Below are 11,355 nucleotides of genomic sequence, written 5' to 3'. Positions count from 1 at the left end.
ACCTATTTTGATATTTGACGGCCGTATAAAATTTTTCAAAAATATTTAAAAAAAGAGCTATTTTTCTAGCACAGCTAACAAAGTAAAACATGAAAACTGTGATTATACTGACAAAACAACATAAACATTAACATTGATTAACGTTTTTGCAAAAAGAATCTACATAACAGCTACTGTTATCAAAACTCTTGAGTTTAAGTTGAAGCAGAAGAGTTGGAGGCTAACTGTCGTGGAGGATACCTTATACAAATCCAAGATTGTTCTTCGCAAATCACGTTTTGCTTGAACCAATCATAATTCAGCTGCTCCTTGATTCGTTCGGGTGGAAAAAAGTGAATCAATCCATTGTCGTTTGGAGTCAAAACGAAAACTGCGTTGTGAATTTTGCCCCGAAATTTCATCCGGCCGCTGCCAAAACCCACACCTTGTATTATGTTTACACAAAAGAATTTGTTGTATTGTGCCTGAAACATCGGTAACTTTACGTCGGTTCCAAAAATTTTCATAACTTTGTTTTTCCTTGATTGTGCAAAAATCCCATTTTCTTCAACTTATATGCATTTTTTTTCAGATTTCCAAATAATAACAGGATTACTGAAAAGATTTGGAAAAAATTCTGTTTCTTGAATGAGAAGAATATTCAGTTTCTTTAGTCTTGGGTTTAATTTGAACCCATTTGCCTGCAAATGGGTTCAAATTTTTTTTCAACGTTTTTTTTTAGAGTTTTGACTTATCTAAAAATTTTGTGGACATTGATTACAAATGATTTTCTGATTTCACTGTCATAAACTCTTATTTCAAATTTGAAAAAAAACTTTTACATTTCTGCAACTGCACTCCCTTCGTCAACAAAACCATTGAACAATAGTAACTCAGTGTTGAACTCAGTGCTAAAATTCAAAGAACTTAATATGACATCAGTTTTTAGAATCGAACAATTGTCAACTTTTGAAAAACACCAGATGTGTTTTTCTCGAATTTAACGTTTTATCGATCCATATCTTTTTTTTATCGCTCTAGCCAGTCCGATTGTGATAAAACATTTAAAATTTATTAGGATACTGAACAGAAAAAAATCTGTTTAATTGAAACGCAAATCAGGTCAAGGAAGGATAGTAGGTTTCTGAGCAATTAAAGAGACTGTTTCGACCTTTCTTTAAAAAAAAACAGAAAAAATACTATATGTTTTTTGTGCATAAAGTGATGAGAGATCTAACCAAATGCGGGAACAGTTAGTAAGGTAGTCATCATCCACAAACAAAAAACAACATGAAAAAAAAACAATAAAAAAAAGAAAAAAATCAAAGTTTTCTGCTGAATAGTTTTATACAAAAAGATGCTGTGAAGGAAGCATTGAATCAAGTTTTCAAAATCATTTTCATTGTGTCATTCTTGCTCGCTTGCTTTATTTGCTCAAATAACGACTAAAAATCAATTAATTTCAATTTGTTTGTCTCAACACGAAGAAAAGTTTTTGAAATTTTCATAAAATCGTTTGAATGCAGACTGCAATTAATTCAAAATGATATATAACTCGAACCATCCCAGTCATTATTTGTGGTCTAACGTTTTTGGTTGAAAAAAGCTTGCTTGTTCATTTTTTGTTCTCAAAATTAGACCAAAATCAAGAAATGGTGACTTGTTTATCTGAAAAAGAATGAAAAATTATGGAAAATAACTAGTGAATGAAGTTCAATCAAAACTTTGATCTAACATGTTTGATTTTGTTTTGTTTCTACATTATACATTTTCTTGAGTTTTCAGTAATGTGATGTGGTTTCAGAAACTTAATGCTTTCTGCGCTTTATTTCGTTTCACAACTGAACTCATATTGTGAATTTTTTGGTCAAGACTTTTATTTTTAAGGTGAAAAAGTCTCAGTCAAACAAAAAAAGTTAGCGTCGAAAGTATTATTACTACTGTTTGCAAGTGCTTGAACTATTAATGAAAAATTTTCATCCAAAAACTCTTCAACTTAATTTTTTATACTTGATTTTTTTCAAGAAGGTTATGTGTTGCTTCTTGAATCTTCTTAAAGTTTAGTTTAGATAGGCTACTTGCTTAATAGCTGGATTATTGTTTGCAATAAACAACCAAATTTGAATGTAAGTTGGCTTTCAATATTGTTTTTCTTGATTGTCAGCTTCTATTGAAAGCTGATTTATCATTGTTTTATTATAGATGGCAAGAATTTGATCCCTTGTTGACTCTTTACGAGCATTGAGTTCCAATATAGGATGAAGTTCAACGTTCTCAGCATTTTGAATGACAGTCTTTCTTATTGCCGACGTTGCTTCTCCTTCTTTTTTTGCCAAGACAGACTTGCTGTTGTTTCTCAATTTGTTCCATTTCATTCGTCTTGAATAGTTGAAAGCACGATTCACTGTAATTCTCCCCTTTTAGGGTTTTTAGTAATTCTCCCCTTTTAATATTTTGAATAAAAGAGCGAACTGATCACATGATGAGAATTGAAAAAATATATATATTTTTTGAGATTCCAAGAAAGTTGAAAAACTCAACAGTACGAGTCATCTTGATCACCATATAGGTTAGGAGGTAAGTTCGTTTGTGGATTGTTTTGAACGAAGTTTTCAGAATGGAGACTAATTAGGCAATATTTTTTTGTAAATCTCTTCATTTCTATGTATATGTCATTTTTATAGATGGCAGCTAATATGCAATAAGGAAAAAATATAAATTTCTGTTTCCAAAGAGTTTTTAGAAAAAAGACATAGAAACCCAAGATTTTTCCTTGCTCAGGTTGCTCAGGTTTTCTTACGTAAAGAGGGGAAAGATATGGGCGTTGCTTTTTTAAGAAACTTAATCATTTTCATAAAACTTGTTCAGAAAAATTCTTGAGCTGAACTTTAGGTACGAAATGTTCAACGATAACAAGGAAATGTTTGTCTGCTAAACTTTTTCCGGCTCACTAGTTATGTGTTTAGATATTAAATGAATTAGGAAATAATCAAAAAGTATTTAACTTTTTTTGTGAATTTGATATTAAAAAAGTCATTTTCTTCAGTGGAAATCTGATTGGTTCATTGTTATTCATGAAAAAACTACATTTTTTCTATTAAGTTTCAAATTTGCTTCAAACTGAATACAAACACAAGCAATCACCGAGGAAAGGTTGAACTGCACAAAAATTTTTAGAATAAAGTGGTTGACTTTTTTGAGTGCACCTTTTCTCCACAAACTTGACTACATTTTTGGTGTCTTCTTTTAAAACAAACAAATGCAATTATTAAAACTGTACTAGAAGTGTTTTCACTCTCATCAACTGGACAAAAAAGTACAACTGGATCTGTGGAGTCCCGATTGATTGATTTTCAAGTTTGAAGAAAAAACCAGTCAAGTTGTTCAACAGCATGGGAAAACTTTGAAGTATTTGAAGAAGAAGCAAAAAACTTATTATGTTTTGAACAAGAGACGAAAACGACTTCAATTGTTTTTTAGGGTGTAAGAAAAGTTTCAATTTTGCAAACTTTTTAAGCCAGATGCAAAATATTGTTTCAATGTTTTCAACAAATTCATCAAATCAATTGTAAAATTTAAAACAATTGCGGATTTCTTATTATGTTTTGCCTTTTTTTCTGAACTAATGATTTTCGAATGACCCCATCTCCTCCCAAAGAAAAGAAGTCGTTGAATGATTAGGCCATATATCTAGAACCAAAAATCTCGGGATTGTTCATTCCAACATGCTTAGAATATTCCTCAATTATTTGCATTGATCTAATTTAGTTTTTTGCAGTTCGGCCTTGAGTTTTTTTGATGCTAGTAGAAATCTCTTCTCATTAGTTCCTTCATGTGCCAGACTTGAATTGGGAGATCTGTTTCAGGTCGGAAGACACCAAATCATGTCTTGCGAACTTGTAATTTGAACATATTGAGTGAGACTTCCACTGAGTACAAGAGATCATGTTTCGTACAGAGAAAAAAATAATAAGTAGCTGACGTTTTTTTTATTGGAGGAGTATGTTGAGAAAAGGAGTAGCTGAATAGAAAACAAAATACTTTTAGTTTAGTTGTGAGGTTTTCCTTCAGCTCAGATATGTTGGTTTAACCAATCAGACAATTATCCTAAGAAACATGTGTAGTTTTATCCAATCAAGTCTAAACGGTGTGTTTTTTCTTTTTTTTTCATCACAAATTCACGTATCGCAATTAATCATCGGACTGGATTGAGATATATCATATTAAAACCCTTTTAGACGTGATTATTATCACAATAAAAATTTTCCAAACTTTTTCCCAAATCGAGAAAAAAACGGTGTGAAAATTTAGATTTTACATTTAATTTTGAAGGAATAAAGCCAGCGAGCATACTTATCAATAAGCTGTTTGCTTTTGCTTTATTAGAATTAAATGAGATTTGGAATTTTGTAACGCCTTTTTTATGAATCAAAAATTTCGAAAACTCAAAAATTTTCTTCAAAAAATTTGAAAAAACTAATTGTTTGATTTGTTTTATGGTTACAGTGCTGTTCTACGTCACTGGAATCCATAGACTAATATTTTAAATTGCTCCAAATTGTAGGTAGGTTCAAAGAAAAAAACTTCCGTGCACACTGCGCTCAAATACGCATAAAGTGATTTTTTTTCACCACATTTTTTGTCGCCGATGCTTCACAGGGCGAAAATAGCTAGTTATTCCTGATTCTGCAAGTCCAAATGGATTAGCAACTGTGAAAGGATTCAGCAGACTTTGCTACAATCCGCAGATTCTCCTTACAAACTGGGAATTACGTTTACAGTTTGCGGATTTCGCTTGCAATTTGATGATTCTGCTCACAAACCGCGGCTTACGCTTACATTTTGCAGTTTGCGCTTGCAGTTGTGGATCCCGCGACAGCGTAATTTTACTAGACTCACATAATATTATTTGTTTGTGGACAAAATTTTCCGCCTTCCGTGCTTTAGATATTATTTTGTGGATTGCAAAACAGCAAAGAAGATAAAAAACTAGCGTTGTTGAAAACAACTGTTTTCAGTTTGTTGCGGAATTCTTTTTCAGTTCTCAAAATACACAGTTTGGCCTCGTAATATCGTAAAACTTTTTACAGTCATCTTGGGGTAATTTCGACAAAATCAAACTGGTATTATTTGTGACTATATCCAACATCCTCAATTATACGTTTTATAAGTTTTTCTGGTTGTCAACTTATACTTCATCAAAGCATTCTTGTTTGTTCATCTTGCAAAGTCCTTGTAAGATTTTGCATGATCGTCAAATTATCATTATCTTGCAGTAACTTAAAGATAATTTTGAAATAAAAAAGGCCCGTTTAACATATACATGTCTTGTTCTAAATGAGATGACTTTTTGATTTTTTTGAAAGCTATTTGTTAGACCACATACCAGTAGGTAGTTTAATAAGAAAAAAATAATAACAATCTCACATGTATCAAGTTCAACTGTTTTCCTTCGGCACTGAAGTTTGTGACAGAGTGAACATATTCGATCGGTGACATTCCATTTTTGGTTCCAAACTTATGATAGACAGTCATTTGATTGAAACAGCACGACCCCACCTCTGAAGAAAAAATGAAAATAAACTGCGGATCTCGTCTATCTGCCTTCCTTTGCAAAAGAGAGGCAAATATGCATAAATATATGCATAAATATTTGGCTTGAAAGGGTTCATTATATCCATATATGCATAAATAGCAGACCCAGTGGTGTACAAACTTTTAAAAATTATTTTTTTAAAAATTCGTCAATTCGATAGTATTTCACCGCTTTAATTTCACCGATTGTTTGTAATTTTTACAGCTAAAAACCAAAAAAATGTAAGCGGCCAATTTGTTACAAGATATAAACCGTAAGTACACTTAGCCGTTAAATTCTTTCTTAAAAGGGTTAAATCGTTACAAGGTACCAGATGTGAATTATTGACAAGATCCTCAATTGCTCCTAACTTTCCTTCTCAGATATCCAATACGCTATGATACGAAGATAACAGCGCGATTCTCTACATTACCAAAAACATTATAAGTTATATTCATGTTTTACTGCTGTTTGCCTCGGTTTTCCCTGTTATTTCGACTTCAAAAACTGGTTCTGTTAGATCGACGAGTTCCTGTTTGTCATGTAATAAATTTGGAACTTCGATCCTGTCTTTTGCGAATACTGCCATTTCGACAATTGCAGCCCACTTGGACCATTCTAATGGCGGTTCCGCTGAAGCTCTTTCCCAAAATGGATCAAGGCTAAGTGGGTTTTTTGTAACTCCTGCTGGTTGCGCCATGTCATACCGTATGGTATCATCGCTATTGATATTGAATCCGAACAGATTGGTAAACTAGGATTAGCTCCAACTGAGAGCACAGATAAAACATCTAGTTTGTAAAGTCTTTATTTATGTTCTGAACGACATCTCTTAATGTTATGCTTTCAAACCATCAGGCAAGGTAAGCTGACCAGCTCAACGCAGTGAGCTTATAACAATATCTAAATGAGGTTCTACTTTGGCAATCCGGCCGGCTGTTAGTCACTCTCATGAAAATCATAATATTGAACTTTGAGTTTTTTAAGGTCCCAGTAGGACCGGAGTTCTTCGCAAGGACGGTGTTGAGTTCTTAAGTCCCAATGATTACTTTTTTATCTTCTTGTTGTTCGACGGCCTCGTTGTCCTGTTCATCTTTGTTCTGTTGTTCTTGGTGTTCCTCGAGGTCATCTCTTCTGTCGTCGTGGTCTAAATTTGTGAGTTTCTTATTTTGAAAATTCGTAACGACGAGAACCTCCATGTTTTCTGTTTTCTGTGGGCTTTCTGCAGTGGACACCAAATGGGAAATCTCTCTTTTCTGATTGTCTTCTTCTTCGCTTTTTGGTCGTATGGCTTCCAGAAATTGGACACAAGCTTTGTATTCTGGCGATTTCTCATGAAAACCCATTTCAGAGATAAGACTACTGAGGCTAGATTTGAGTTCGGGTTTTGATGTTGTTGTTCTTTGGTCGTGGCGGCTTTTTCGTGTCTTATCTTTGGGCGATCCTATTGAAAACTTCTTTGATGGTGATTGTACGATGTTTCCAATTGCATTTATTGATTTTGAACGCTTCAGCGATTGCCAACATGGAAAAGTTGTCTCTTTGTAATTCCTCCAAGCCATTCTGTGATGTAAATTCGGCCGGGTCATTCTCCTCTATGTTTCCAGATTAATAATCATCAGCACTAGGGTGGTCGTCGTTATTGTTTTGTACAAGAGAATGGCACTCTCCGATCTACAGACCACTGCGAAATGTCCCCGTTTTGCACATTTTGCACAAATTTTGTTTCTTGCTTGACATGTCCGAAAATGGAAAGATACAAAAGTTTTTCCGCACTTATAACATCGTTTTTGTGACGAGTTATTGTGTGAATTTCTGCTGTGATTTCCGCGTGCAATTTGTCTTCCTCGCGAGCATTTGCCTCTATCATTGTAGGAAATTTGTGGTTGTTTACCCCGGCCTCGAGGTTGAATACACCTCATTGGCTTAATTTTTATTTGAATGGGTGATGGAATGGATTTGATTTCATAGTTCGGCTATCCTCGATACCTTTTTCGCGTCTGATAGCATATTTATATGCATCCTGTGACGTGCGTGTTTCTGCTATTAGTTCCTCTGCGATTTTTTGTTGTTCATGTGTGCTGTGAACATATCGCGAACCCATTCATCCTCTCGGTCTCCACGGACTGCTCGTGATGCAAGTTCTACCAAGTCAGCGTGGATTTTTTCTAACGATTATTTTTTTTCTGTTTACGGCAAATAAATTTGTCTCGGTCAAATGCAAACTCTGTGTGATGAAAATATCTTCTAACACTCGCATTAGTGCTTTTGTTCTTGAAGATTGTATTTTTAACCCTGAGCGTTTTTGTTGAACCTGCCTTTGTCCTTCTGTATCTAAACAAAGGAAAAGATAACTTCTCACCTTCGCATCTGCTTCATCCCATGGTACTGAGTTACCCAAAACGCCATTTTCGCGAGCTTTCAGGCATCGGTTTTCCCACCCGACGGGTTTTTCTTGGTTTCTAATTTTTCTGTTTTTCCGTTGTGCCTCGGTTTTCCCTGTTATTTCGACTTCAAAAACTGGTTCTGTTAGATCGACGAGTTCCAGTTTGTCATGTAATATATTTCGAATTTCGATCCCGTCTTTTGCGAACACTGTCTTTTCGACAATTGCGGCCCACTTGGAGCATTCTAATGGCGGTTCCACTGAAGCTCTTTCCCAAAATGAATCAATGCTAAGTAGGTTTTGTGTAAATCCTGCTGGCTGCGCCATGTCATACCGTATGGTATGATCGCTATTGATATTGAATCCGAACGGATTGGTAAACTATGAATAGCTCCAACTGAGAGCACAGATAAAACAACTAGTCCGTAAAGTCTTTGTTTATGTTCTGAACGATATATCTTAATGTTATGCTTTCAGACCATCAAGCAAGGTCATCTGACCAGCTCAACGCAGTGAGCTTTTAACAATTGATAAATAAGTTCTAATTTGCCAATTCGGTCGGATGACAACTGTTAAAAACAAATAAGTTAAATTCATGTTTTACTTCTGTTTGCAGCTTGTGTGACTTTTTTTCTGTAAATAATGCTATTTTTCTACAAAGAAACGGCAAAGACTTGAATCCGATTTAAATGAAAGACTTATTTAAACTGTCAGCAAGGTTTTTTTTGCAATTTCCATCGAAGTTCGAACCCTATACCTAACAATCTCTCCTTTCTTTTTATTCAAATCAAGATGCACCAAAATTAGATTTCTCAATAGAAGCTCTTGGGCTAATTTTTTTAATGCGAGGGTGGGGGATTTTAAATGCGAGGGTGCAATAGTAGGGGGGTTTTGCGAGGTACAACCTACTTTTCTTACTATACGAGGCCAAACTGAGCTCTGGATAGGCACATAGTACGGTCTGTGGATCACTGGAATCCAGAGAAAAGTTTTTAGATTAACCGAAATGTAAGTGGATTCCACTATATAGCTTTACGTGGAATCCGCGCACAAAAAATGAGACCTAATTTTTGTCGACACTTTGGTCTTGTCGTAATTCTGCAATGAGCGAAAATAGCTAGTTGCTTCGGAAATTAGCAGTTTTAAATGGTTTTCGTTCCCATTTCCGCAAATCGAAAACAGCAAAGAAGAACCAAGAAAATTGACATTATTGCGGATTCCGCATTAGTTCTGTTCTCAATGTTTTGCGGAGCCGCTTACAATTCTTAAAATACGCATTTTTCCTCGTAATATATTACAAAAAGCCAAATATTGAATAAAAAACCAGCACAACTTACCTTGCGGCATTAATGATGACATAGAGAACCAATTGATTAAGGTGTATAATGGTTTCAACAGTTTGATAAAGTCAATATAATGTTGATCTGGCGCTTCTTCAAAATCTTCGTGTCCTCTAGACCTGATAAGATTACCCACGAAACAATAACGTTTGCTAAAACATACAGATTATGTCACATGATGTAAAACAAGACTGCTCGTATGTATATTGTTCTGGCTGCAATATCAGCCCAATTAGAAAAAAAAACAGTTGATACTTTTTTCATTTCATTTTTTTAAAAATTTATTCCACATACGCTATGAATATTGCGAAGGGATATTTTGGCTTATCATATCCTAATACCAGCGCCAAATGTATTGTCTGAGTCAATTTGGAGCGAGATGCGAGAACACAATAAGAACACAATATAACGGTCGCTAATTGTACCAAATTGGCCAGAAAAATTCCCATAATTTTTTCAAAAAATGATCATGGTTAGAAAAACGTTTATAATTGTGCTCCAGTCAACATTATCATTCAGATGATTATAAAATTTTTTGTCAAAAATTCTGAACTAGAAAGTGGAAAGTTGATTGAATAAAAGACCACTCAACCTCAAGCAAAAAATATTTAGCTTTTTCTTCGAAAGTCGGAGCAATCAGCAAGTCTTTTAAGCTATATTTTGTTTCGAAACCGTACCCAACAGAAGCTGTTTCCCTAGATAAAATGTTGGCTCTTTTTCATTTTCCTCTGTCGTATCAAAATTTCCTTTTTCATGGTCCTTACATGTATTAACGGCTAAATGCGGGATATTACTATGTAAAGTGTAAAACATACAAGTTATGAGGACCAAAACTGTTCACAAGTGTTGGTTCTTTCACTTTGCAAAATTTCCTTGCATTATGACACTAAATAAATTTTTAAAACTTGAAGTTCAAAACTGGGTGAGTGCAAAGAATGTTATATAGATTATCTAGTCAAGTTTTCTCTATTATTTTCTGTACAGAAATGATATTCTTCTTTTCTTAGTTTTGAAATGAACAATTTCTGAAAAAAAAACAACCAGAAATTAGCTCCCTGCTTAACCGCAGCGAGAAAAACATGCTTCGATTATACGCAATAGCCGTAGGAAAACAATGCAAATTAACACTTGTTATAACAAGTGTTGCTTTGCATTAGACTGCTAAAATTATTCGAAACTATTCTTAAACATCCGTTTATCCGATTGCAGGTCGGAGATTGAATACCATCAGGAGAATTTGTTTCTTGCTAGAAATAGCTTAGATTGATCTCATTTCCAATCAGAAATAAGATGAGAAATAGTCATTTTTAAGAAAATCCTTTCTTCAGTTAAATTTTTCATCAAGAAATTCTTGCCAGAAATTTAGATTAGATATAAAGTAAAAACTGCACTCTTTCGGTACGGGGACCCACACCTCTGGAAACGCTCAGTTGGAAACACACATTTTTCAAATGTTTCCAAAATTTTCTTAAAAAGTTACTTGAAAAACATGTTAATTTACACGACTGAATTTTTGAACCATATAGAACACGCAATTTCTGTCTAAAATGAATTTATGATTTTTTTCCGTTAAATTATTCCTGAGTGTTTGTTAAGGTAAATCTTACCCAAATAGTTTAATATAGTTCTTACCTGAAGCCGGCACAAGTTCTTGCTTGCCACATGGTGCTGTTATCATGGGGGAGTACATACAAAAAAGATTGCCACATGTCTGGCACCCCCATTGGACCCATGACCTCGGTTGCTCCTACAAATTCTGCCAATAAAAACACAAAAAATCATTTAGAAAAATTTTAAAATTTAGTAATTTAGAAAATTTAACTACAGCATACAGCAAAAATGGCTAACTTAGGAGAGCTGATCTTGTTAATTTTAGCATCACATCCCACAGTTGTTTCTTTTTGACCGCACATTTTCTTGATTCAAGAAGAGTGCCTCCCCTTGGGCCCATTGGCTGCTCAAATTTTCCAAAAAGGTCAAAAATCAGGTAGCTTTTCTTTGACAGTTCTGGCCCACCATTAAAAAATGATGTTCAAAATAATGTGTTTTTCTTAGTTTATTTGGCTAGCAGCAGA

General features: G+C 34.3%; 1 protein-coding gene across 1 annotated transcript in view; it reads right to left on the bottom strand.

The window, feature by feature from the left end:
- Positions 1-193: 193 nt before the first annotated feature.
- Positions 194-11,355, bottom strand: part of LOC134855574 (uncharacterized) — a 31,374-nt gene continuing 20,212 nt past the window's right edge. Inside the window, exons 2-5 of the mRNA XM_063872112.1 lie at positions 10,913-11,036; positions 9,278-9,432; positions 5,407-5,540; positions 194-464 (exon numbers count right to left, since the gene is read on the bottom strand). Coding sequence (XP_063728182.1) covers positions 195-464; positions 5,407-5,540; positions 9,278-9,432; positions 10,913-11,036 — 683 coding nt within the window. The 3' untranslated portion in view covers position 194. The remainder of the gene's footprint in view (positions 465-5,406; positions 5,541-9,277; positions 9,433-10,912; positions 11,037-11,355) is intronic.

Source organism: Symsagittifera roscoffensis, chromosome 10 (assembly GCF_963678635.1).
Source record: "Symsagittifera roscoffensis chromosome 10, txSymRosc1.1, whole genome shotgun sequence".
NCBI classification, from domain to species: Eukaryota; Metazoa; Xenacoelomorpha; order Acoela; family Convolutidae; genus Symsagittifera; species Symsagittifera roscoffensis.
Note: the sequence above shows the minus strand (reverse complement) of the source record. Positions and strands in the feature narration are given on the sequence as shown.